This window comes from Siphateles boraxobius, unplaced genomic scaffold (genome assembly GCF_051911475.1).
Source record: "Siphateles boraxobius isolate OS27281-9 unplaced genomic scaffold, OSU_SipBor_1 47, whole genome shotgun sequence".
NCBI lineage: Eukaryota > Metazoa > Chordata > Actinopteri > Cypriniformes > Leuciscidae > Siphateles > Siphateles boraxobius.
Genome location: NW_027509108.1, coordinates 725,358 through 748,561, shown reverse-complemented (window position 1 = coordinate 748,561; position 23,204 = coordinate 725,358). Strand labels below are relative to the sequence as shown.

Sequence of the window (23,204 nt, the reverse complement as noted above, 5' to 3'; positions counted from 1 at the left end):
TGTTGCATTTTGATTGGCTAGTCAGCGGACGTGTCGTAGCAGCAAACACTGAAAATGATCGTAGACTATCTTTGGTCGCAAGACCGTCTTTGAAGCTTTCACACTGTACGACGTAGAACCACGTTTAGGAGCCACGATCATTGGAATCTCCACGATTGGTCATCTTTCGTCTGGGACAGCCCAAAATCGTACAATGTGTATGGGCATAACTCCCATAAGGAAAACCCTGCTTGAACACAGTTTAGACGGATCCTTCCCCGCTGGCCTGCTTGTGGGCTTGTTGTGCTAATCACTTGCCATTTGTCTGTTTGCTTGCTTTATATCTTTCTGCGCTGAGTTTGTGGGAAAATCTGCGGAGTGGATTTTAAAACCGAAAAGAGTCTAAAAAACAAAAGCTCAGATGCTGCACTTTTATTGTAAGCTGAAGTTGAATCAAGTTTTTAGAACTTTTTGCATTGCTGATTTTCTCATGTTATCACGTTTAACGCTTATCATTATCGTTAACCATCTCATTCAAATTCAGTACATCAGGCTTTTTTGGCTTGTATAGTATATTTTAGTGGTGGAGGAAAAATCATCATTTATTCAAAGGTTCAAACTGAGAAAAACTATGCAATCTGGTGCAGTTTATGATATGGCGAAATAGTACAATGAAACACATTTTCAATGTATAATTCATAAATCAATGCAATATCCAACAACTACTTGCAAAAAAACCATATAAATCTTAGTTGTCGCTGTATCTCCCAATAATATTAAATAAGACTATTTAAATGCTTCTTTTTTATTTTTAAAGCTCTATTATTTTATTTTTCAAAGTTTTTTTATTGTGGAGGCAAAATAATGCAATACAATGATGATGATTTAGATAAACCTTCCTCAAAAGCCTGATGATCATATTTGATGGCTCACATTTTGATGAATGGATAATCAAGTAAATCTTTAAGTTGCTTCAGTCCAATATAAAAGTTTTCTTTATATAAATCATTACATTTCACAGCAAACCTTGTATCAAAACACTTTTAAAATGATACTTTTAAAAGTATAAACTGTCAATCAGACGACATGTAGTAGATTGTGTGCAACAGGTTTTGATAATTCAGTGGCCTTAAAAATCAAATAAGATGTTGCTTCTTGTAATGTTGAGTGTGTTTTCTGTCTCTTCCCACAGTCAAAGAGTTTCTGGCCTTCGCCAAAGAAGATTTCCTCAGGAAATGGGAGAATCCTGCACAGGTGAGAGGATATAAAGGGAAAACCAGGCTGCAGCTTTCAATACGCAAGCGTTTCCAGTGCGAATCGTTCTCAGAGCTGCTTTATTGTATTATGTTAAATGAGTGTCACCTGGTCATTTAAACAACAGTTGAACAAACCCATAAGATCACAGAGTCCTTTGGGCCAGTAAGAAACCACTCAAAACACTCTCGAAACTAGTGATGAGAGCTTCGAATCGATTAAAACACTAACGATTGACTGTTTCTGGTGACGCCTGCTGGTCAGAACTGTGTAAATGTAAAAACGCCTTTTACAAACCAACTGCGAATGTTGTAGAGCCTGTTTTGTTTGTTTTATAGCGAGCGTGGTTAATCAGAGACATTCAACTACAACTCTTCCTTTGTATTATACAAATGTCATTAAAATGTCTAAAAAAGTGTAAAACTGATCTGGGATCAGGTAAAACCGTATAGACGCTGGTTCATTGTTTCTACACAGATCGTTGCCTCGTAGTGCTGAACCAGTGACATTTCAAAACATTTCAAAATAGTTATAAAGCCCTGTTTACTGAAATCACATGACTTTGAGAGTTTGATACGCGCTCTAAATCACTAATCTGAAACAAATGTTTCGCAAAGGTTTCGAAGCTTCACAAATTACTTTTTTTTTCGAAAGCATTCCTCACTACTCGAAACCAGGGATGCATCGATGCATCGTTAATAAACCGCCAATGATCAGATAACTTTTAGATATCGTACAACAAAAGAAGGCATTGCACGGAAGTTGTGAAAGTCTTTTCTTCCCTATTGTGACATATATCCGAGTGAAACTGCTTTACAAACAAGAACAAATGTAGGGCGGGGCTTGTGGAATTTATTGGATGGTTGTGGTTTGCTATTGGTCGATGCCATTTAAGTGACAGGTTGCCCCGCCCTCGTTATCAGAGAAGAGAATAGATGTCGCTGCAAGAGGGAAGTTATTCTGATTGAAGATTACGAGATGCATGAATAAAAAAAAACTGATTTGCACAGATGGATCATATATAATAAATATTGTAAAATTCCATAAAAATATGAATGGCCAATTTTGACATTCAGAATTCAGTTAATGTGAGTAAAGAGTGTAAATGTGTTTTCTGTTTACAACTGAGACCAGTTATTCTGAAACATATGGAAGCTTGTTTCCGCCACAGAATAAAACATTTTAAAAGATAATTGTGAGTTTACAAAAATTACATCTTTTCTCAGAATTGTGAGATAATCTACGATAAACGAGTTATTAAGTCTAATTCTAAGGGAAAAAAAGACTTTTTTCCTCAGAATTTGAATTTATATCACAATTTTGACTTTATAACACGCAAATGCGACTTTATATCTCCCAATTGTGTGTTATAAATTTTGAATTGCGAGATATAAACATGCAATTTTGAGAAAAAAAGTCAGAAATGCAAGTTTGCGTCTCACAATTCTGACTTTATATCACGCAATTGTGACTTTATATCACACAATTGCGACTTTATAACACAATTCTGACTTTATATCACACAATTGCGACTTTATAACACAATTCTGACTTTATATCACGCAATTGTGACTTTATATCACACAATTGCGACTTTATAACACAATTCTGACTTTATATCACACAATTGCGACTTTATAACACAATTCTGACTTTATATCACGCAATTGCGACTTTATATCACACAATTGCGACTTTATAATACAATTCTGACTTTATATCACGCAATTCTGACTTCATAACACAATTCCGACTTTAACACGCAATTGAGACTATAACACGCAATTCTGACTTTATATCAAACAATTCTGACTTTATAACACACAATTGCCACTTTAAAACACGCAATTCTGACTTTATAACCAGAATTCTGACTTTAACATTCAATTGCGACTTTTTAACACAATTCTGACTTTATATCACGTAATTCTGACTTTATAACACACAATTCTGACGTTAACACGCAATTGCGACTTTATAACACGCAATTGCGACTTTATATCACACAATTGTGACTTTATAACACAAATCTGACTTTATAACACACAATTCTGACTTCATAACACACAATTCTGACTTTATATCACGCAATTCTGACTTTAACACGCAATTGAGACTTTAAAACACGCAATTCTGACTTTATATCTCGCAATTGTGAGATAAAAAGTCACAATTACCTTTTTTATTTTTTATTCTGTGGTGGAAACAAGCTTCCATAAAAACAGAGAGAGAATGGAGGGAATAAAAACATTATTTACCTTTCTTTATTATTATCCTTAATTTGAAACTAGGTATAAAAACGGTCTGTATGAGCAGATGTCGTTCTGATTATTCAGAGTAATTTAGCATCGGTGCATAACTGCACATAAACATGCTAACCCCCGTCGCCTGTCCCACAGAACACGGCGGGCCTGGAGGACTTCGAGCGGTTGAAGACGCTGGGCACTGGCTCGTTCGGTCGCGTGATGCTGGTCAGACACCGAGAGACCGGCCAGCACTACGCCATGAAGATCCTCAACAAACAGAAGGTGAGCGGGGCTTAAACTCAAACGCTGTGTTATGCCGAGTTCACACTGCACGATTTTCACAGTAGTCTGGTCACTGTTCTATTCACACTGCACGATTTTCACAGTAGTCGCTGCTGTGTTCACACTGTACGAGTATCTGGTGTGACATTCAGTCGCTGCTGTGTTCACACTGTACGAGTATCTGGTGTGACATTCAGTTGCTGCTGTGTTCACACTGTACGATGGATCGGCGACAGGAGGTTTCACACTGCATGACTTTACAAAAGAGAGAATCGCCGAAATTTCAACTGAGGAGCGAATCTACTTCATATGTGACCCTGGACCACAAATCCAGTCACAGGGGTAAATTTTTTGAAATTGAGATGTATACATTATCTGAAAGCTGAATAAATAAGCTTTCCATTGATGTATGGTTTGTTATGATAGGACAATATTTGGCCGAGATACAACTATTTGAAAATCTGGATTCTGGGGGTGCAACAAAATCTAAACGTTGAGAAAATCGCCTTTGAAGTTGTCCATTTATGTTCGCGATTTTGCTGTATTCACTCACAAAAAGAATTTTTTTTATACATTACGGTAGGAAATTTACAAAATATCTTCATGAAACATGATTTTTACTTAATATCCTAATGATTTTTGGCATAAAAGAAAAATCGATAATTTTGACCCATACAATGTATTGTTGGCTATTTCCACAAGTATACCTGTGTGACTTAACACTGGTTTTAAGGTCCAGGGTCACATATGTACACTTCAGGCAGCTCCATATACCACAATGCAACACGATTGTGGCGTCAACGCATATTGCGTTTAGTTTACCCCACCACAAACAACTCTGATATATTATATATTTTTTTTTTATTAAACAACTCAAACACACCTATATACATATAGAATGCTGCATTAAACAATTTCGTAAGGAAAAATAAAATAAATCAACCTCATAGTGGATTCTAAGTGATCAAGGGCTGATTTCAGGCATTTGTCGGCCTAAAAATCGGGCCTAAAATCGTTCAGTGTGAACTGGGCATTAGACGTGATGGATGCGTTGAGTAACACTGTGTGTGTTCAGGTGGTGAAGCTGAAGCAGATCGAACACACACTGAACGAGAAGAGGATCCTGCAGGCCGTCAGCTTCCCCTTCCTCGTGCGCCTGGAGTACTCCTTCAAGGTGAGCATCCGTCCGGACACGGATAACTGGATGATGGCGCATGTAATGGACCTGTGTGTGTGTGTGTTGCAGGACAACACTAATCTCTACATGGTGATGCAGTACGTTCAGGGAGGAGAGATGTTTTCACACCTGCGCAGAATCGGCAGATTCAGGTGAATATCTGTACATTCTCGATGTGCTTTTATAGTCTCTGACGGGGAAATGCAACATGAAGTGCACAAATACTATAATAGCGCCAGTGAAACAATGCCATCGTGTTTTGCCGTAGCTCTGTTTATTTCTATGGGGTCGCTGGCCAAAAGTAATTATCTGGTGAAATGGATTTACTTATTGTAGAGTTACTGAAAGATATCATGAGTGTTGTAATGCTTGAAGCGGATACGTAACAAATGTCATGGAAATTGTAAAACGTATGAGGCGCCACGTAGGATTTAAATCAAACTTCGCTTATCAATACATACATAACACACGTGCATATACACCTATAAAGTACTCGCATATACATGTACACTATTGGATGTTCAAAATACATATATGAAATACACGTGCACACTAATATGAAATCCATACCAATACATATTATGTTAGTAATGAATGCATATATACTTGTGAATAACTTGCACATACATATAAACTTGACGCACGCATACACCTATAAACACTTGCACATACATATAAACTTCCATGCATATACACCTATAAACACTTGCACATACATATAAACTTCCATGCATATACACCTATAAACACTCGCACATACATATACACTTACATGCATATACACCCATAAACACTCGCACATACATATACACTTCCATGCATATACACCTATAAACACTTGCATATACACATAAACTTCCATGCATATACACCTATAAACACTCGCATATACATATAAACTTCCATGCATATACACCTATAAACACTCGCACATACACATAAACTTCCATGCATATACACCTATAAACACTCACACATACATATAAACTTCCATGCATATACACCTATAAACACTTGCACATACATATACACTTCCATGCATATACACCTATAAACACTCGCACATACATATAAACTTCCATGCATATACACCTATAAACACTCGCACATACATATAAACTTCCATGCATATACACCTATAAACACTCGCACATACATATAAACTTCCATGCATATACACCTATAAACACTCACACATACATATAAACTTCCATGCATATACACCTATAAACACTCGCATATACATATAAACTTCCATGCATATACACCTATAAACACTCACACATACATATAAACTTCCATGCATATACACCTATAAACACTCACACATACATATAAACTTCCATGCATATACACCTATAAACACTCGCATATACATATAAACTTCCATGCATATACACCTATAAACACTCGCACATACATATAAACTTCCATGCATATACACCTATAAACACTCACACATACATATAAACTTCCATGCATATACACCTATAAACACTCGCACATACATATAAACTTCCATGCATATACACCTATAAACACTCGCAAACACACATAAACTTCCATGCATATACACCTATAAACACTCGCAAACACACATAAACTTCCATGCATATACACCTATAAACACTCGCACATACATATAAACTTCCATGCATATACACCTATAAACACTCGCACATACATATAAACTTCCATGCATATACACCTATAAACACTCGCACATACATATAAACTTCCATGCATATACACCTATAAACACTCGCACATACATATAAACTTCCATGCATATACACCTATAAACACTTGCATATACATATACACTTCCATGCATATACACCTATAAACACTCGCACATACATATAAACTTCCATGCATATACACCTATAAACACTCGCACATACACATAAACTTCCATGCATATACACCTATAAACACTCGCATATACATATAAACTTCCATGCATATACACCTATAAACACTCGCACATACACATAAACTTCCATGCATATACACCTATAAACACTCGCATATACATATAAACTTCCTTGCATATACACCTATAAACACTCACACATACATATGAACTTCCATGCATATACACCTATAAACACTCGCACATACATATAAACTTCCATGCATATACACCTATAAACACTCACACATACATATAAACTTCCATGCATATACAGCTATAAACACTCGCACATACATATAAACTTCCATGCATATACACCTATAAACACTCGCACATACATATGAACTTCCATGCATATACACCTATAAACACTCACACATACATATGAACTTCCATGCATATACACCTATAAACACTCACACATACATATGAACTTCCATGCATATACACCTATAAACACTCACACATACATATAAACTTCCATGCATATACACCTATAAACACTCGCATATACATATAAACTTCCATGCATATACACCTATAAACACTCACACATACATATAAACTTCCATGCATATACACCTATAAACACTCACACATACATATAAACTTCCATGCATATACACCTATAAACACTCGCATATACATATAAACTTCCATGCATATACACCTATAAACACTCGCACATACATATAAACTTCCATGCATATACACCTATAAACACTCACACATACATATAAACTTCCATGCATATACACCTATAAACACTCGCACATACATATAAACTTCCATGCATATACACCTATAAACACTCGCAAACACACATAAACTTCCATGCATATACACCTATAAACACTTGCATATACATATAAACTTCCATGCATATACACCTATAAACACTCGCAAACACACATAAACTTCCATGCATATACACCTATAAACACTCGCACATACATATAAACTTCCATGCATATACACCTATAAACACTCGCATATACATATAAACTTCCATGCATATACACCTATAAACACTCACACATACATATAAACTTCCATGCATATACACCTATAAACACTCACATATACATATAAACTTCCATGCATATACACCTATAAACACTCACACATACATATAAACTTCCATGCATATACACCTATAAACACTCACACATACATATAAACTTCCATGCATATACACCTATAAACACTCGCACATACATATAAACTTCCATGCATATACACATATAAACACTCGCACATACATATAAACTTCCATGCATATACACCTATAAACACTCACACATACATATACATTTCCATGCATATACACCTATAAACACTCACACATACATATAAACTTCCATGCATATACACCTATAAACACTCGCACATACATATAAACTTCCATGCATATACACCTATAAACACTCACACATACATATAAACTTCCATGCATATACACCTATAAACACTCGCACATACATATAAACTTCCATGCATATACACCTATAAACACTCGCAAACACACATAAACTTCCATGCATATACACCTATAAACACTTGCATATACATATAAACTTCCATGCATATACACCTATAAACACTCGCAAACACACATAAACTTCCATGCATATACACCTATAAACACTCACACATACATATAAACTTCCATGCATATACACCTATAAACACTCGCACATACATATAAACTTCCATGCATATACACCTATAAACACTCGCACATACATATAAACTTCCATGCATATACACCTATAAACACTCGCACATACATATAAACTTCCATGCATATACACCTATAAACACTCGCACATACATATAAACTTCCATGCATATACACCTATAAACACTCGCACATACATATAAACTTCCATGCATATACACCTATAAACACTCACACATACATATAAACTTCCATGCATATACACCTATAAACACTCGCACATACATATAAACTTCCATGCATATACACCTATAAACACTCGCACATACATATAAACTTCCATGCATATACACCTATAAACAGTCGCACATACATATAAACTTCCATGCATATACACCTATAAACACTCGCACATACATATAAACTTCCATGCATATACACCTATAAACACTCGCACATACATATAAACTTCCATGCATATACACCTATAAACACTTGCACATACATATAAACTTCCATGCATATACACCTATAAATACTCGCAAACACACATAACTTCCATGCATATACACCTATTAACACTCGCAAACACACATAAACTTCCATGCATATACACCTATAAACACTTGCACATGCATATAAACTTCCATGCATATACACCTATAAACACTCGCAAACACACATAAACTTCCATGCATATACACCCATAAACACTCGCACATACATATAAACTTCCATGCATATACACCTATAAATACTCGCAAACACACATAATTTCCATGCATAAACACCTATAAACACTCGCAAACACACATAAACTTCCATGCATATACACCTATAAACACTCACACATACATATAAACTTCCATGCATATACACCTATAAACACTCGCAAATACATATAAACTTCCATGCATATACACCTATAAACACTCGCACATACATATAAACTTCCATGCATATACACCTATAAATACTCGCAAACACACATAACTTCCATGCATATACACCTATTAACACTCGCAAACACACATAAACTTCCATGCATATACACCTATAAACACTTGCACATGCATATAAACTTCCATGCATATACACCTATAAACACTCGCAAACACACATAAACTTCCATGCATATACACCTATAAACACTCGCAAACACACATAATTTCCATGCATATACACCTATAAACACTCGCAAACACACATAAACTTCCATGCATATACACCTATAAACACTCGCACATACATATAAACTTCCATGCATATACACCTATTAACACTCGCAAACACACATAAACTTCCATGCATATACACCTATAAACACTTGCACATACATATAAACTTCCATGCATATACACCTATAAACACTCGCAAACACACATAAACTTCCATGCATATACACCCATAAACACTCGCACATACATATAAACTTCCATGCATATACACCTATAAATACTCGCAAACACACATAATTTCCATGCATATACACCTATAAACACTCGCAAACACACATAAACTTCCATGCATATACACCTATAAACACTCACACATACATATAAACTTCCATGCATATACACCTATAAACACTCGCACATACATATAAACTTCCATGCATATACACCTATAAACACTCGCACATACATATAAACTTCCATGCATATACACCTATAAACACTCGCACATACATATAAACTTCCATGCATATACACCTATAAACACTCGCACATACATATAAACTTCCATGCATATACACCTATAAACACTTGCACATACATATAAACTTCCATGCATATACACCTATAAATACTCGCAAACACACATAACTTCCATGCATATACACCTATAAACACTCGCAAACACACATAAACTTCCATGCATATACACCCATAAACACTCGCACATACATATAAACTTCCATGCATATACACCTATAAATACTCGCAAACACACATAACTTCCATGCATATACACCTATAAACACTCGCAAACACACATAAACTTCCATGCATATACACCTATAAACACTTGCACATACATATAAACTTCCATGCATATACACCTATAAACACTCGCAAACACACATAAACTTCCATGCATATACACCTATAAACACTCGCAAACACACATAAACTTCCATGCATATACACCCATAAACACTTGCACATACATATAAACTTCCATGCATATACACCTATAAATACTCGCAAACACACATAACTTCCATGCATATACACCTATAAACACTCGCAAACACACATAAACTTCCATGCATATACACCTATAAACACTTGCACATACATATAAACTTCCATGCATATACACCTATAAACACTCGCACATACACATAAACCTGATACGCGCATACACATCCATAAAACACTCGAGCATACATACAAAATAAAACGTGGATGCATGCTTTAGTTGCGTATATACAGTATGTATATGCGAGTGATTTCATATGTGGATGTGCGTGAATGTTTCAGTGCAACCGGAAGTCATTTCAGTGTAAAAGGAAGTCATTTCAGTGTAAAAGGAAGTCATTTGTGCGTTCACGGAACAATATTCCCCCCCTGTGGGCGGAAAAAAACAATCCGTGGCGACGGTTTTGCAATCCATCCCCTCAGTTTATAAACTGAACTCACAATTTCTTAAACTGTTCACTCGGTTTAACAAATCATGCCCACGATGATTCAACCTGGCCACCTGTTTATGAGGGATGCTTTGCATTGGGTTTAAACTTAATTTTTTAAAATGGATAATTTCTTCAATTTTCTATAAAACGACATTTAGGCTTGTACCTTTAAAGTCCATTTTTTTGGGAGGAAAAAGCTCAGTATAATAGAATAAGCAAAAAGTAATAATACAGGGCTAAGATTATCATAAATAAACACAAGATTTTGACGCATAGGCCTATCCAAGAGTGTGTGCGGAGTGTGAAACAACTTAAAATAGGCTACTCTATAATTTCTGGTCATACAGAAAAGAATAATGCATCATTCGCAACTACTTTTATTTGTGCAAAAACGAATGGACGCAAAAGTACACAGACCCAAGACTATCAATCTTTTTCTACAAATACATTATTTGAAATATTTAATAATATAAGGTCCGTGTACTTTTGCGTCCACTCGTTTTTCTTGTTTTAACCCGTAATTGAAAAACGAAAAATGAACGGTTGTTAGGCTATTTTTAAAACGCAAAGTTGAGCACCAAAATTTGAATTTGAACTGTACCTACACCGAATGCTGCGCAAAAAAATAAAAATATTGACGTATTTTCAGATTTTTGTTTAGGACTTTTTTCCCCTTTATTAAATATTTGAAATATTCACAAATTAATATGGAAAAAAATTCGATTTTACTGGTTTTCTAAGGCCAAATTAGAACTTAGAAATTATATTCGAATTTGTTCGTTTAAAAGTGGACATTTCAAGCTTTGTATAGGTAGGCTATATTTTGTTTCAGTTCATTTTTGAGACGCGCTCCAGTTCACGGAGATCATGAAAGCACGCCTGATTGTTTTCTTTCATTTTACAAAAGCACATCGTTTTCTTGTTATTGTGAGTTTTCACAAATAAAATTGTGTGTTTTTATACATTTATGTTTACACATTTTCTTTTCATTACATTATTTACGTAAGTTAACACCCAATACTTGAACAGTTTAAAGTGTAATCTGGTAATTCATGAAGCAACTTCTGAATTGGGACGCAGCAAACCAGCTCTGGCCATGGTCTTGGCTATTAAATCTGAAAATACATGACTGAAACATCATCACCATGTCAGTAAAATATAAAACAAAAAAATGACAATAGCCAATTCTGGATCCATAGCTGTTTATTCAATTATAAGAAAGGATGGCAATCAGGATGGCAGCTGTACTCTCGCACCGTTGCTTTGCGCCAGGAGCGGTAATCGGGAACACCTGGTTGCGCAATTAGGAAATCCTACGAAGATTACATGGTGCGTCCTTCGAAGGATGAATAGGCTGCATCCTTCGAAGTCCGCGGCCTTCACATTGGGACACAGCTCATGATTGCAAATGCGGTAAATAGACAGGTTACGCACAAATGACTTCCTTTTACACTGAAATGCCTTCCATATCACTCACATATACATATATACACAACTAAAGCATATATGCATGGAAGTTTATGCGTATGCGAGTGTTTATAGGTGTATATGCATGAAAGTTTATATGTATATGCAAGTGTTTATAGGTGTATATGCATGAAAGTTTATATGTATGTGCGAGTGTTTATAGGTGTATATGCATGGAAGTTTATATGTATGTGCGAGTGTTTATAGGTGTATATGCATGGAAGTTTATATGTATGTGTGAGTGTTTATAGGTGTATATGCATGGAAGTTTATATGTATGTGCGAGTGTTTATAGGTGTATATGCATGGAAGTTTATATGTATGTGCGAGTGTTTATAGGTGTATATGCATGGAAGTTTATATGTATGTGCGAGTGTTTATAGGTGTATATGAATGGAAGTTTATATATATGTGCAAGTGTTTAAGGTGTATATGCATGGAAGTTTATATGTATGTGCGAGTGTTTATAGGTGTATATGAATGGAAGTTTATATATATGTGCAAGTGTTTATAGGTGTATATGCATGGAAGTTTATGTGTATGTGCGAGTGTTTATAGGTGTATATGCATGGAAGTTTATATGTATGTGCGAGTGTTTATAGGTGTATATGAATGGAAGTTTATATATATGTGCAAGTGTTTATAGGTGTATATGCATGGAAGTTTATATATATGTGCAAGTGTTTATAGGTGTATATGCATGGACGTTTATATGTATGTGCGAGTGTTTATAGGTGTATATGCATGGAAGTTTATATGTATGTGCGAGTGTTTATAGGTGTATATGCATGGAAGTTTATATGTATGTGCGAGTGTTTATAGGTGTATATGCATGGAAGTTTATATGTATATGCGAGTGTTTATAGGTGTATATGCATGGAAGTTTATATGTATGTGCGAGTGTTTATAGGTGTATATGCATGGAAGTTTATATGTATGTGCGAGTGTTTATAGGTGTATATGCATGGAAGTTTATATGCATGTGCGAGTGTTTATAGGTGTATATGCATGGAAGTTTATATGTATGTGCGAGTGTTTATAGGTGTATATGAATGGAAGTTTATGTGTGTTTGCGAGTGTTTATAGGTGTATATGCATGGAAGTTTATATGTATGTGCGAGTGTTTATAGGTGTATATGAATGGAAGTTTATGTGTGTTTGCGAGTGTTTATAGGTGTATATGCATGGAAGTTTATATGTATGTGCGAGTGTTTATAGGTGTATATGCATGGAAGTTTATATGTATGTGCGAGTGTTTATAGGTGTATATGAATGGAAGTTTATGTGTGTTTGCGAGTGTTTATAGGTGTATATGCATGGAAGTTTATATGTATATGCAAGTGTTTATAGGTGTATATGCATGGAAGTTTATATGTATGTGCGAGTGTTTATAGGTGTATATGCATGGAAGTTTATATGTATGTGCGAGTGTTTATAGGTGTATATTCATGGAAGTTTATGTGTATGTGCGAGTGTTTATAGGTGTATATGCATGGAAGTTTATGTGTATGTGCGAGTGTTTATAGGTGTATATGCATGGAAGTTTATGTGTGTTTTCCGAGTGTTTATAGGTGTATATGCATGGAAGTTCATATGTATGTGCGAGTGTTTATAGGTGTATATGCATGGAAGTTTATGTGTATGTGCGAGTGTTTATAGGTGTATATGCATGGAAGTTTATGTGTGTTTTCCGAGTGTTTATAGGTGTATATGCATGGAAGTTCATATGTATATGCGAGTGTTTATAGGTGTATATGCATGGAAGTTTATATGTATGTGCGAGTGTTTATAGGTGTATATGCATGGAAGTTTATATGTATATGCAAGTGTTTATAGGTGTATATGCATGGAAGTTTATATATATGTGCGAGTGTTTATAGGTGTATATGCATGGAAGTTTATGTGTATGTGCGAGTGTTTATAGGTGTATATGCATGGAAGTTCATATGTATGTGCGAGTGTTTATAGGTGTATATGCATGGAAGTTTATATGTATATGCAAGTGTTTATAGGTGTATATACATGGAAGTTTATATATATGTGCGAGTGTTTATAGGTGTATATGCATGGAAGTTTATGTATATGCAAGTGTTTATAGGTGTATATGCATGAAAGTTTATATGTATATGCAAGTGTTGATAGGTGTATATGCATGGAAGTTTATATGTATGTGCGAGTGTTTATAGGTGTATATGCATGGAAGTTTATATGTATGTGCGAGTGTTTATAGGTGTATATGCATGGAAGTTTATATGTATGTGCGAGTGTTTATAGGTGTATATGCATGGAAGTTTATATATATGTGCGAGTGTTTATAGGTGTATATGCATGGAAGTTTATATGTATATGCGAGTGTTTATAGGTGTATATGCATGGAAGTTTATATGTATATGCAAGTGTTTATATGTGTATATGCATGGAAGTTTATATGTATATGCAAGTGTTTATAGGTGTATATGCATGGAAGTTTATATGCATGTGCAAGTGTTTATAGGTGTATATGCATGGAAGTTTATATGCATGTGCAAGTGTTTATAGGTGTATATGCATGGAAGTTTATATGTATATGCAAGTGTTTATATGTGTATATGCATGGAAGTTTATATGTATATGCAAGTGTTTACAGGTGTATATGCATGGAAGTTTATATGTATGTGCGAGTGTTTATAGGTGTATATGCATGGAAGTTTATATGTATATGCAAGTGTTTATAGGTGTATATGCATGGAAGTTTATATGTATGTGCGAGTGTTTATGGGTGTATATGCATGGAAGTTTATATGTATGTGCGAGTGTTTATGGGTGTATATGCATGGAAGTTTATATGTATATGCGAGTATTTATAGGTGTATGCGTGCGTCAAGTTTATATGTATATGCAAGTTATTCACAAGTATATATGCATTCATTACTAACATAATATGTATTGGTATGGATTTCATATTAGTGTGCACGTGTATTTCATATATGTATTTTGAACATCCAATAGTATACATGTATATGCGAGTAATTTATAGGTGTATATGCACGTGTGTTATGTATGTATTGATAAGCGAAGTTTGATTTAAATCCTACGTGGCGCCTCATAAAAACGAGCTGTTCATTCATAAATCCGTAAGATCTTCCCTTCATGCTGTGGAAATACAGACGGGGTGGAGCTACAGAAGCTCTTAAAGGGATAGTTCACCCAAAAATCATCATTTACTCACCCTCATGTTGTAACAAACCTGTCTGAGTTTCTTTTCTTCTGTTGAACACAAAATATATTTAGTAGATTGCCGGTATTCAAACAGTTGATGGACCCCATTGACTTCCATAGTAGGAATACAAAAATACTATGGAAGTCAATGGGTGCCGTCAACTGTTTGGTTACCGACGTTCTTCAAAATATCTTCTTTTGTGTTTTAAATTTTGGGTGAACTCACCCTTAAAAGTCCCCCTGTAGTCAATAATTGTATCCCTTAAAACTCGTCTTTGATGTCGGAAATTACATTTGATAATGATAAAAAAGCCGGCAAGTACATAAAATAAGCTATTAAAATTTTGAAAAAATGAGCAGTAGTCTCTGCTCTCAAACACTGGGGGCGTGTCCACTGGCTGCGCTGAAACCACGCCCACTCGCGGTAAAGCTGCCGTTGCCACACTCAACTGTCACCCGCTACAGCCGGAATGGATGCTCCAAGCAGCTTATTAGGTTGATTAACGTTATAACAGAAGCACACAAACTTACACTCATTGGTGGGCACGCACTGCTGATGATGGCACCAGTCGTCGGCGCAACGGGAGGATAAAGGCCGAGGCGGGAGATAGTCGGTTCGGCCCCATTCACCAGTAACAGCGGATTATCAGTGAATCCCAGTTGTCTCCGACGAAAGTTTATAAAACTATCCCGTGTAAAATGATCACTACAGAGGCGGGTTTTGGCGGTGATCCTCAGCTCTCCATCAAGGTGGCTCTTCACAAAATTAATCCACCTCTTCTTGATGTGATCGTTTTTAGGAAATTTAAATAAGGACACCGATCTGTTTTGTACATGATAGCATCCAGGTAGTATGCATTTCCGTGACGAAGATATAACTAGCAAACTGTACGCTGTAGTAACTATAATAGTACTGACAGTAACTCGCGATTGAGCGCCAAACTGATATGAATGTGCTCTATTTATATTGTTAGTGGAGCGGCCACTCCGGCCAGCCTCAGTGGCTCTAGCGCGTCATCAAGTAGGGGCGTGTCCAGGAGCTCAGGGGCTCCAGTGCGTCATCGAGCCCTGTTTTAGACCCGCCCAAAAAATCCGGAAAATAGCAATGGTGAAAAACTGTTTAACGTTCTAACTCCACAATTCAGTACTTCACAGTTCACAGTCTTTGTAATGTGTTTTAGCAATACATTTCTAACATTTATAATGTGTTTAGAATTTTTTCTTTAAATTGCCTTTTCAGGGACTTTAAACGTTTTTCTCCTGTGAAAAAAAATTCTTCATGTCTTAAAATATCTTGAATGTAACTCTACATCATTTACTATACGCAGATCTTTGCAAATTAGCCCCGCCTCCACTCACTCACTCACTCAGCTCAGAGATCCACTGGTTGACGATCACACGTTGATCTGATTGGTTACAAGGTAGTTTGTGACGTCAGAAACACCAGCGATTTCAAACCGTGTTTTTGAGACTGTCTTTGGTTCACTGCAGTTTTAAGGGGAAAATACTCAGCAATGGTGTCGACTTATGAAATTACACATGCTTTGTCTTAAAGCATATTAAAAACACCACATATATATATATATATATATATATGTATATGTATATATATATATATATATATATATATATATGTATATATATATATATATATATATATATAAACATTAATAGCGGATTATTTAAAAAAAGTATTTGCTTCGGATTCATGTTTACTATGATCATCCCTTTCAAAATCTCCTCTAATACAAAAGATTTAAAAACGACCCACATTTTAGAACAATTTTTAAATAAATTATTTAATAATAAATGTTTTATCTATATTCCCCTACTTGTTTTTTTTATGTTATCAAATTTGTATTTTGGTTGAAATGTAGGTTTTGCAAATAAAAAAATAAAAAATACACAACCATACACACACACATCCATTCATTCTCCACTCTGACTACTTTACACATGGTGAAGTCATCAAAAGCACGAAAAACACAAGTGGAAATACAGGAATGATGTTGTGATTTAAAACGCGTGAATTAAATGCTTGCTCCGCTCACTTTTTACAGTGTAATGAAGGAGTTCACATGTTTGCTTTGTGTTTTCCAGTCACTATCTGGTTCAACGCATTCTTAAAAATCACAATTGTCAGGCATTTGAGCAAAGCCTTTAAATCAAACTGTTTTAAGGTTGATGAGAAATGTGTGTAAACCTCTGCCTCGTAGTTTACATGTGCAATTACAAAAGAGCAAATGCTGAGAAGGAAAACGGGTCACATTTATATTTATTTTGACTCCGATTGAATTGCATGTGTGTAAATGAGAAAAAAAGTAATTTGAGATTACATTTTTAAATCTGTTTTTGGCCTCTTTAAAATGTGATTCCAAATGCTAAATTTGATCATCAGACCTACACTTAAAAAAGATTTATGGTTCCGTGAAGAAACTTTAACAATAGTTCCAGTGAAAAAGTATTCTTTAGATTTTTAGAATGTTCCTCACATTAAGGAAAAAATGGTTCTTTTAAAGAACTCTTCACTGGAAGGTTCTATGAGGAACTAAAAATGGTTCTATGACATCATTGTGAACCCTCCCCTCCAAATATCTAGAACCTTTATTTTTAAGAGAGTCAATTACAGTACATGTAGTTTAACTTGTATGTTTTTTAATCCTCAAAAATTAACATAAAAATGAGTCGACATTTTATCAGCAATAGGCACATAACAGTCGCCCCATCGATCTGTATATGTGCTTGATTTCTTTGGCTTTAACTCGTGTTCGTCTAGCCAAATATAGAGGATAAAACAACTTTGGGTTAAAGAACCAAACGATGACTTCAGGGAAACTCAATGATATTTGTCCTGAAAGCTATGCTAATGTGAGACTGTGGCTTCATCTCACTCCGTGCTTAATATTTATTTGTTTTTCTGCAATGACATTGTGTCCTAATGCAGTAAATCACTGATGAGGTTCAGTCCATCTGCTTTATTATTGCTGATGCCTTTATGTAACGCTGTGTTTTCTCCTCGTTTCTCTCTCTTTCTGCAGTGAACCCCATGCACGCTTTTATGCTTCACAAATAGTTTTGACGTTTGAATATCTGCATGCCCTTGACCTGATCTACAGAGACCTTAAACCAGAGAACCTCCTCATCGATCAGCAGGGATACATCCAGGTAATAAACACAAGTATAACACTGTAAAAGAGTTCAAATTCACGATACACTCATATTTATTGCTTAGCAAATGAACAGTAAAAATACCTTTCAAAATAAGACGACTCTCATTTGCCTCTCATATGACTGCCACAATTCTGGCTGTTTTCAAACAATTTTTCACGCTCATCTGAATATTTTTTTCAAGATTAAATTGAACAAATGTTGTGTTAGATGAACCGAAACATAAAATTCATCGTAACTTCGTAATATTTATATTATATTGAATATTTATATTTAATATCATATAATATTCAGTTAGAATCTGGAATTAATATGAAACACTTTGGACTCACAGTCTTTAATTTCTTGATTAGCATGGATAACAACCCAATTTGTAATACTTTATCGTTACTTTATGGAGCAAATGTCAACCTTTGTGACCTACTTTACATCAGTATTTATTTTAAAGTAAGTATTTTTCACACCTTTCACTGAAATACTTAATATTGTGCCCATTGGAAAATATTTTATGATCCGTGTCAAGGGTAAATCAAGCACAGATTATGACAACTGCTGTTAGATGAACAGAAACATTTCAAAATCAATGTGATTTTTGCTGAAACCTAAAAAGTGAGAAAAAATAAGTCAGGTGTGTGTGTGTGTGTGTGTGTGTGTGTGTGTGTGTGTGTGTGTGTGTGTGTGTGTGTGTGTGTGTGTGTGTGTGTGTGTGTGTGTGTGTGTGTGTGTGTGTGTGTGTGTGTGTGTGTGTGTGATGTTTTCTCAATCACACACAGCTCACGATCTCACCATTACTGCCCCCTTATGGCTAATATGAGAATGACCTGAAAGAAATGTGCCATAAATCACCGCGTCATCTGTGTGACTGTTCCAGGTGACAGACTTTGGCTTCGCGAAGCGGGTGAAGGGCCGCACGTGGACGTTGTGTGGGACCCCGGAGTATCTGGCCCCGGAGATCATCCTCAGCAAGGTGAGCCTCGCTTCCTAGTTTCCCTCACAATGCAACACAAATATAGCACTTACATTATAATTAAAGTAACACTTATGTAGTTTTTCAACCTTCATTATATATTTCCAAGACCCTTGTGATGGTACATCGACTTACAATAGGTTAAATGACACGTCTGCCATAGCCTGACGTGGTCTGTATCGCTTTTACTGGCACTATGTAACTTCGGGTTTCGGGTAGTAACCGGAGCACAAAAAGAACTACAAAATTCGACTGCTTTACGGCATACATAGTTTTTCTTCGTTTGTGATGTCTTTCATAAAATCATGCATCATACTCTACCTTGTCTGTGGCCATCGTTGATTCCAAAGCCGGTGCTGGATAAACAGTGAGTGTGCGCGTGCGACAGTTAGGCTGCGGTAGGCTAAATTATTTACGACAGCGGTAATGGACAATTCCGCTTCCAACCTGTAGGGCGACCGCAGAGGAAAAGTTCCTTGGTGTTGCTTTAATAAAGCGTTTTCACTGCAAAAGTCTGTTCATGGATCTCGCTTTCAGCTGATAGATGCTTTTGTGCTCCACAGCTACTCCAAACACTTTATGTCTGAATAACATAATTTAATATTAAAATATAATAGACGCTATTGCTCAAAAGTTTGGAAAAATTACATTTATAATTACATAATTAAATATTTTTTCTGTTTTTGTAAAGGTCTCTTCTGCTCACCAAGGCTGCATTTATTTGATCAAGAATACTAGTAATATCATGAAATATTATTACAATTTAAAATAAGTGTTTTTTATGTGAATATGTGTTTTCTATGTAATTTATTCCTGTGATCAAAGCTGTATTTTAGCATCATTACTCCAGTCTTCAGTGTCACATGATCCTTCAGAAATCACTCTAATATGATGACTTGATGCTCAAGGAACATTTATTATTTTATCAATGCTGAAAATGTTTTTTTCAGGATTCTTTAGTAAGTTCAAAAGAACAGCATTTATTTTAAATACATTTTTTATTTTACTATCACTTTTGATCAATTTAATGCATTTATTGCTGAATAAAAGTATTTTTTATTTGATCTTACTTAACCCAAACTTTTGAATGGTAGTGTCTCGCATTTTCAACCAAAAATATTAAAGGGCACAACTTTATTCAACATTGATAATAATCAGAAATGTTTCCTGAGCATCAAATCCTCATATTAGAGTGATTTCTGAAGGATCATGTGACACTGAAGACTGGAGTAATGATGCTGAAAATTCAGCTTTGATCACAGGAATAAATGACATTTTAACATGTAGAAAACAGTTCAGTTGTAATAATATTTCACAATATTGCCGTTTTTACTGTATACTGATTAAATTAATGCAGCCTTGGTGAGAATTACAGACTTCTTTCAAAAACAACTTAATTATTTCAAACTTTTGACCGATTGTGTCTGAATTGTTTGCTATTCATTTGACGTGTTTCAGTTTGAATGACTTGCATCTCATCTCATCCCTCTTCTACTAGTTCAAATCTTCTTCCCAGTGTTTCATGTCCTCTTGAACTGCTCCTGATGTGTGTGTCTGCTAGGGTTATAATAAGGCGGTGGACTGGTGGGCTCTGGGTGTGTTGATGTACGAGATGGCGGCTGGTTATCCTCCATTTTTCGCCGATCAACCCATTCAGATCTACGAAAAGATCGTCTCAGGAAAGGTGATTTAACAAAACAAACAGCCTATCGATTTCTAAACGAATCGGACAATATCTGAGATTCTTGACTTCAACCCGACCCACTTTCCTTGTGATAGTTTAGTTTTGCGTGTTTCTTTCGACAGGTACGATTCCCGTCGCACTTCAGCTCGGACCTGAAGGACCTGTTGAGGAACCTGTTACAGGTGGACCTCACCAAGCGCTTCGGAAACCTTAAAAACGGAGTGAACGACATTAAAGGACACAAGTGGTTCTCCACTACTGACTGGATAGCCATTTACCAGCGGAGGGTGAGAAACACACACCATCCCTTCATCACTGACCGTAATCTGACGTATTATTCAGGGTTTTGACCTGTAAAGCTGCGTTCACACCACTGCAACGTTTATGGAAGAAAGTCACGATTGTTATTCCATGTTGTAGAGCAGACAATAGCCGTTTCCTTTACAGATTTACACCAAATTTTTCGATATTGTCGATGAAAAACGTTTGCAAAATGACGGCGTTTCCATTAACTGATGTTTTGCAGCTAAAACATAATTTTTTCCTCTCGCGATAAGTCCTTCCAATAATCATGGCGACGGATGTTGGTAGGTTTATGTATATGCCAGCCACCGCACTAGACATTATTATTAATGGAAGGAGACGTAGGCGTGTTATCCAAGCATTAATGGAGAGAAAAGCCCCTTACACTTATGATACTTATATACCTTATATAAGATACCTTATACTTATATTTCTGCTTCGAGGTCTTGATTGTGTTTTTTTGTTGTTGTTTAGAAACCAGTATTCCTGTAATTCTTTTGTCTTTTATGATTTTAATGAAGAACTCTGTCTCGTCTTCTGTCAAAACACACCGCGCCATCTTTAAAGAATGATCGACTGTTTCCATTGTAGTTTTGCGAAATATTTCTTTTTCGAATTGCCTGAAAAACCACCTCACGCGAGCGTAAAAACCTTTTTGCGATATATGGGAGGTTTTGCAAAATGTACTTGTTTCCATTTGGTGTATTTTCAAATCCCAATTTCAATTTGCGCCATTTGAAGGGTAAACGGAAACGCAGCTAATGTCTTTTTGATGCGGAAACAAACATTTTGAAGAGAAAAGACTAAATGGAATCAGTACATAAAATGCTTAATATTAAATGTAAACGTGAAACCGTGAGTGCTCACGGTTTTTAAGGTCACGGTTTCGGTACAGTTCGGTATGTGCTACGTTCAGCAGAAAACGGACTGTTGTCATATAAAGATAAAGAAAGTAAGAACAAATAATCAAACTACACAGCACAAATAAATACAATAGAGCAAAGATACAAATGCTTTTTAGTTTACATTAGTTTTCAGGTACATAAACTGAATAAAGAAATCAAATGTAAAATAACATTGCATATTTGACTATAAATTAAGATGAAAGATGAATCCTTATTAAAGTTACAAAAGCTATTCAGTGAGTGATTTCCTTGTCTTTTGTTGTTTGATTAACATTAAAAACACATACAGCAGGAATATCAGGATCCAGTGATACTGTTACACACGTGTGGTCTTTCTCGA

At 35.6% G+C, this 23,204-nt stretch overlaps 1 protein-coding gene across 1 annotated transcript in view; it reads left to right on the top strand.

Moving 5' to 3' along the window:
* The window catches only part of prkacab (protein kinase, cAMP-dependent, catalytic, alpha, genome duplicate b), a 29,022-nt gene that overhangs the window by 2,931 nt on the left and 2,887 nt on the right, over window positions 1-23,204 (top strand). The window contains exons 2-9 of the mRNA XM_077201321.1: window positions 1,172-1,233; window positions 3,633-3,761; window positions 4,837-4,935; window positions 5,008-5,090; window positions 18,876-19,002; window positions 19,877-19,972; window positions 21,534-21,656; window positions 21,779-21,943. Of these exons, the coding sequence (XP_077057436.1) occupies window positions 1,172-1,233; window positions 3,633-3,761; window positions 4,837-4,935; window positions 5,008-5,090; window positions 18,876-19,002; window positions 19,877-19,972; window positions 21,534-21,656; window positions 21,779-21,943 (884 nt within the window). The remainder of the gene's footprint in view (window positions 1-1,171; window positions 1,234-3,632; window positions 3,762-4,836; window positions 4,936-5,007; window positions 5,091-18,875; window positions 19,003-19,876; window positions 19,973-21,533; window positions 21,657-21,778; window positions 21,944-23,204) is intronic.